Source organism: Anneissia japonica, unplaced genomic scaffold, assembly GCF_011630105.1.
Source record: "Anneissia japonica isolate Jap-2015-1 unplaced genomic scaffold, ASM1163010v1 scaffold520_len173684_cov151, whole genome shotgun sequence".
NCBI lineage: Eukaryota > Metazoa > Echinodermata > Crinoidea > Comatulida > Comatulidae > Anneissia > Anneissia japonica.
Genome location: NW_022728898.1, coordinates 2,481 through 9,452, shown reverse-complemented (window position 1 = coordinate 9,452; position 6,972 = coordinate 2,481). Strand labels below are relative to the sequence as shown.

Genomic DNA, 6,972 nt, shown 5'->3' with positions numbered 1-6,972 from the left:
TATATATATATATATATATATATATATATATTTATATATATATATATATAATAAATATTGGTTTTGTTTTATTGTAATCGTGTTAAAAATAATTATATACTAGGAGAATCTGAAAATAATGATGAAATCTATTAAACCTACCGGAATGTTCTTATACTTAGGAAACACCGAATTAGCAGAATAATTTGTGCACTTTAACACTCGGGATGTCATGAACCATCTACGGGCAGCATATTTCCTTTCATTTGTCCACTCCATGTTTTCTAAAGCTTGACGCAATGTTTTGTTCCTTTAAAGAAAATGTTACCATCGTATTGATGTCAGTTAAATTAAACCAACCAATATGTCAACGATAAAGATAATTATAAATAGATAATTAAAAAACACTTGTAATGTGTGAATTACAAAAGGAATGATCAAAGACGCATTTTTAAATGTAAAAATAGAGGTAGCTAACTTAATGTATACATAATATTTTTAAACACTTGATCCAAAAATGATTCTTCAAAGTCATATTAAAATGTTATAAAAAAGTAAGACAACCACTACAGAATTGTGTCATTCACATCATTTATTAATTTCATTTTATCTTATATATTTCTTTCAAAAATAAAAAGACAAGAACAAACAAACGCAACAAAGAGAAACAAGAGATAGGAAAACCAAAAAGTGAACTAAATAAACTATCGAGTAGTTTCCTCAGTACATTAAAAATATCACAATTACGAACTATAAAGATAAAATATATATCATTTGTTAAAAAAAAAAAAAAAAAAAAAAACCCAGAAAATAATATAAAAAAATCATTTAAAACTTTTCATTCAATTTATTCAGCCAAACATAATATGAACAACTAACTAACTAGTAACACATAGTTTATAATTAGAACCTTCGTTTATCAATTAATTCCCAGACTGGCCATACACTTTAAACAGTTTCAATATATGACTATGCAATTTCTCATTGTTGCCTTTTTCAGGTTTGGTGAGTTTATTTACATAAAACAACCGGAACAAAGACCAATTTATAAACATATTTTTTAAACTTTGTCGTTTTAACACTATGATGAGTTTCTTCAATAGTATGTTGGCTATTTTATGAAACAGGGTCGATTGAGAGCTGTGATTGACTTTGTACATGACTTAATTAATAATTTATTAATAATCATAATTATGTTAACTAGATGTTAACTTGAATGGCATTCAAGGTCTTTGCTGGTAGGTAATACCTAAATGTGTGAGTATTGAAAAAAGCCATAGAGGACGACAGTGCTCAAATTTCCACACATAGCTCCCTTCCCATCTATGGTTAGGCGAGACTTTTTAAATACCTTGTTTAGTAAACTAGTCATCGTCAGTGATGATGATTTCGAATAAAAATTAAATTAGTTCACCCGTCGCGTATGAGTTTGGTCTTTGCTTATCATAAGATCGAACATGTTCTGAGCTGGGTTGACATCAGATCTTATCATAGAGCAAGCTTTTCTTTTTGGCTTTTTGGTTTTTGGCAAAGCTCTTTGCTAAATAAGAAAGCAAACTCTGATTTTTATTTTTTCCGCCCTCCTCTTTTAAAACATAAGTTCGGGAAATAAGGTATAAAAAAAGTACACAGGACATGATACCCTCTTCGCAGCATCATACTATAACAACTATGCCAAGTCTTCACATATATTTTTGCAGAATATTTTTGATCTCAAAGAATGAAATCTTACATTATATGTGCATATGGGTTTGGCCGTTTGCTTATCATAAGATCGGGCTGGGTTGGCATATGATATTATCATTGAGCAAGTTTTAATAATTCTCAAATCATCAGGAGTTCGCGAGGTAAATGAAACCCAACGTACTGTCTATGCCAATATTTGCCCAGAGATTAGAAATCACAGAACCAATGAAAACAAAAATATTGGATTGGCTAGAATAAAAAATCACACCGAATATACCTATACAATTCATAAATACTTTCATTAGGATTGCAGATCTTTTTCTGAGAACTAATTCCTTTACAACATCGTTTTAAGAATAACAGCACCATACTCGAATAAAGCCCACCCTGCAAAAGATGTCGGTGATGACATAAACACGAAGTTGGACGGTAGAACTGCATTATATATTTTTTAAATGAACTGCGGCAGAAAAAATCCAATTAAAAGCTGTTACAGACCTAAACGGTGTTGATATTAAGGTCAACCGCAAGCTTTCGAGGTTGCAATGTACCACTGCTATCTCGTCTGTTATCAGATTCACTTATGATTAGGTAACGAAAATCTCCAACCAACGGATTGGTGGATGGAAGGTAACAAATGGCAAATTATCACCAGATACACTGACGACAATAATAAAACACACCGATGTTCTTGCAAGAAGAACGGCCTTTTTTGCACTGAATTCTGTGCAGAATGTCAAGATGGCAAGTGTGTAAATGCACACATTTCGGTTGTGGGAATAACTGTCAATTCCTTAAGATAAGAAGGCAATTTTTGTCTTTTTAAGTTCAGAGCTGAATAGCTTTAGTTGAACTGAATAATTATTTTGGTGTGATTCAGTGCTAGTCTTTCTATGTATCCTCTTCTTCACAGGTTGAATTTCATCATAGTATCAGAGGTTTTGGTTAGAGTCCTGTACAGATTTATTGAGTAGAAGATTTTTATTTTTTAGGTTCAACGCCGATTAGATGCACTAATCGAATAAATCAATGTTAATAGACTTGAATGGTCTTAACATCAGTTGTTAAATATTTTTGGCAATATAGGTAATTTAACCATAACTTTTTTAGGAGTCCTATCGTTGTTTCTACTTGGACGTTTTAATAGTAAATTTACAAACACTTATGTTATTATAAACTGTTTTAGACACTATAAATTAAAATTTAACGAAGTGTATATGGTCACAGTTAGGGGGTAATAAAAATATCCCTGATTAATCTGACGATATTTTTCTAACTGAATTATGGGTATGTCCACCACACCCCATATCCATTTCACATATGAACTACTATTTAGGAGTTATCTATGAGATATTTCAAAATTATAACTGGATAGTATAAGAATGTATTTTAAACATGAATCATATACGAGTTCGAGTTGATTTACACCTTATTGACTAGAAATTTGTTATTCACATGTAAAATTATTTGTACAGTTAAATTCGATAGCTAAGAAGACCATGAAAAAGGTCTTAAATGATTAGAGCTTAACTGTTGGAATCTAGTGGCATATTAGCAAGCCTTACTTGGCGCTTTACAATATTATATATTCAAAAAAAATATTAGTGTTGTTGTTTTTCGCCGCTTATAGGTTTTATTGTTTGTGTGTTTCTCTTTAACTTTGTATAGCACTTTGTATAGTTATTTGGTCTCTGTTGAGAAACGATCAATAAATCTTTATAACAAAATTAAAAGACGGGTTAAATTTAATAAATAATATTACATTTCTAATGTTAATATTTTCAAAAGATCACTTAAAACGCATATTTTTGCCTAATTCACTTGTCTCTGCTTCAGTCTGTGTCTTTCGTTGTCTTTTTTACTGTTGTTTATCCATAGACTGTTTTTTGTGTGGTTTGAGATAGTTTTTTTCTGGAACATTTGTGGATAATTTAAAATTTGGAGGACACTTGGCTTGCGCTTTATAAATGCCCAGTAACAGTAACAAATTATCTTCAAGAATAAATACCCCAATGGGCCTAAAAAGAGAAAGTATTTTCTGTTAACTTTACTAAGGAACATAACCTCTCCTATTATGAGTAATTATTTCAGCTTACACCAGCATTTAAATTCCACTTCTTTCACAATAATGTCTCGAGAAATGTTATTGTGTATATTGTTAGATAACTTACCTCGTGTCACCTAGATTTAAAAGCGTCTCCAAGTTTTTGGGATGAGGATTGCTCATACATCTATCAGCATTAGCTTTCGGATAGTACATTAAAAACGCCACACACATTTCATCCATTGATGCTAAACCATTCTGAAAAACAATTGCCTTCGTGCAACGTGATTTCAAACATCATAATTATTACTAATTACTGCTGTTCCGTTACACTTCACATTGTTTTGCTGTAATTTTGATATAATTACATCCAGTCAATTGTTTGGTTAATTATAATTTTTAAGATCTCTACAGCTAGCGAAAGCATTTTTTAATGAGGATTTATTGAGTTCATATATTAAGTTCTACTTCAAGTATCTATTTATTCATTAGTTGTGTTAGCTACTGCGGCTCTTATAATTATCAATCCATTTCTACTTACAAATGTAGGTTTTTCTCTGTCCATAGTATTGTATGTGCATTCTACCAGTAGATCATCGCCCTATTTAAATAAATGAAAAAATGCTGATTGGCAACGGGCCTAAAATGCCAAAAAACCGGATGGCAAAATGCATGGTGGCAAAAGGTTGTGGGGGGGGGGCAAATCACTGGATGGCAAAATGCCGGGTGGCAGTGGCCTGGCAAAGCAACAACGGCCCTAGACCAAGTAAAAAATTATGAGCCTTACAAATTTTAAAAATTTTTCAGAAGTTAATACTTTTGTTAATTAACTGTTCACCTAATGTACTTATTATAAACATCACATTAGGCCTATAGTATTATAGGGGTATGTAGGCAACACTCTCTTAACTTTCTGTTGTTTAATACGGTAATAATGTTACCGGTTTTACTGTCCAATGATTTTGTAGGTATCTTGTTTCTTGTAGATTAAAGTCATATGTTTTATCCCGTGCAATTTCTCCAATGTACTCTCCATTCCGGTAATGTGTTAACCGTATACCAATTGCTGTTATAATACAGATAAAAAGCAGCATTAACGTTTTTTTGATGGTGAATAATACAAACCTACTGCACATTAAAATGTTGGCTAGTTTATTTTCTTTTTTTATTTTTATTGCAAAATACATTGCAAAATAATGTGCATTACAGACTGGTTGATCATATTACTGACAAAGACGTACAGTCGTCACACATAGACACACAATAGACGCTGATTACCAGCAGCAACACTTAGCATGTGGCCCCAATGACCAGGGAAAAGAACTGCGCTTTATAACTAACCACAATGAAGTGGCGCATTATGACCGTACCAGTACCAGTACTAAGGGAGTAATCACGAATAAACAGAAATATGGACGAAACAGAAAAAAAATATATCGATGTTGACATATAGCCCAAAAATGTTAGTAATCAAAAGGAGCAACAATCAAGCGCCAAAATATTACTTGAAACAAAAGCAATTTGATTTCAATACTAAAAAAAATATATAAAGTAGGCCCATATACTGCTAAAATTTTGAAAAAAATATTCAACCTAATCGTAATAAAAAGATGATTTGGTAAACAACTTCACTGTTTTTTTTTTTAGCCCTTTCTTTTTTCAGGCATTGGTGTAGGCCTATATACCAAGTAAATAGTAGCGTTGAGCCATTCACACAGCCTGGTAGTATCAAACAGTTTGTAACGGTGTCGATATGGTATATTATTCTTTTTAATGTCTAGCTAGACCTGCAGTATATAATTATAAATAAAATGATCAGTTCAATTCAGGCCTTCATATTCTATTTTTTTATTGTTATTATTTATTTATGACTCATGACGACGATTATAATTAAAACATTGGAAGTGTATGAAACCAAGAAATATCACAATAAGTAAATGACAATTAAAATATAAAAACTGATTACAATGGGACGTCTTATATGTTTTTCCTCGGTCTAGTTCCCCCCCCCCAAAGAGTACGATGACAAACCTGCTAAATGTGCATGGAGAACAAGTGAAAATATCTTTATGTCGCCATTAGAAAATACCTATAATATAAGAAATAAAAAATATAAATTATTATGATAGGTATATAGTTTTCATATTGTTTTTATTATACAACATCAGTTTTCTATCATAAAAATAAAATCTAAGTACGCCAAACACCCATTATAATGAGATTGTAATGGGTATTCATCCAATAGTTAGTCTGGTCTCTTGGAAGCAGTGATGTTTCAGTAGTGGATACTGCTTTGCCCTCTGGAATGAAGGTACAACATTTTGTAGGGATAACAAATTCAAGTTACAAGAAATCTGTTTCGGTTTGTTTAATGTTCGACCTTATCTCCTATATTTTCCATTTATAAAAAGAAAAAAAAATTAGACCACATCTCTGTAACGTTTCGGTATATTGAAATAATGTTTATGCCAAATTAGTCAGCCCTCGTCAATGTATTTGTTGTAGCACAAATAATTGCATGACGGAAACATAATACTTATTAAGATATGTCTTTCAAAAATCATGTTTTTGGGCCAAAATATAATTGGCAATATCTTTGTAACGATTAGGTTTATAAAACTATTTTAGTGTCATATTGATGGTATCAGGATATGCATAAGCATTGTTAATCATGAGGATACGCATCCAACGTATATATTACCACCGAGGTAATATTTCTATGACATTCATAGTGATCAGTTTAATGATTTAAGAACAGCAAAACCTTTAAAATCTATCTAAAACTTTATTTCTTGTCTTCAATAAAATACGGGGTCCTACGACTGATGCAATACATTTGTGTAGTTTGGTTTGAAATTGCAGAAAAACAGGTGATTTTGATAAGACCACCAATAGGTCTACACCCAAAAATAATAACGAGAAAAAATAATGGAATTTATAAATATTGCAAAGATAGACACATATTATACAGTGGTGACGTCATACTTTTATTTACACTGAATTTTCCTATCCACGACTAATCACTATATCGATATAGTGCCTCCGCATCTTTTCATCTCGTGTGCATTATTTCCTTCAAAAAATATTATTTTTTATCAGGAAATTATGGCTCCTTCGGCTCCTATTTCCTACAGTGATACTCAAAACCTGTCTATAATTGCTTAATATACTTATTTACAACGAATATTTAGTAGTATAGTAGTATAAAGTAGATACGGTGATTCATTTTGTGCCCTCTTCTGTGAGAATTCTCAATGGTACTT

The 6,972-nt window shown here is 31.5% G+C and overlaps 1 protein-coding gene across 1 annotated transcript in view; it reads right to left on the bottom strand.

Moving 5' to 3' along the window:
* The window catches only part of LOC117114555 (DBH-like monooxygenase protein 2 homolog), a 7,112-nt gene extending 1,216 nt beyond the window's left edge, over positions 1-5,896 (bottom strand). The window contains exons 1-5 of the mRNA XM_033258229.1: positions 5,741-5,896; positions 4,651-4,775; positions 4,251-4,310; positions 3,837-3,967; positions 142-289 (exon numbers count right to left, since the gene is read on the bottom strand). Of these exons, the coding sequence (XP_033114120.1) occupies positions 142-289; positions 3,837-3,967; positions 4,251-4,274 (303 nt within the window). The 5' untranslated portion in view covers positions 4,275-4,310; positions 4,651-4,775; positions 5,741-5,896. The remainder of the gene's footprint in view (positions 1-141; positions 290-3,836; positions 3,968-4,250; positions 4,311-4,650; positions 4,776-5,740) is intronic.
* Positions 5,897-6,972: the final 1,076 nt, after the last annotated feature.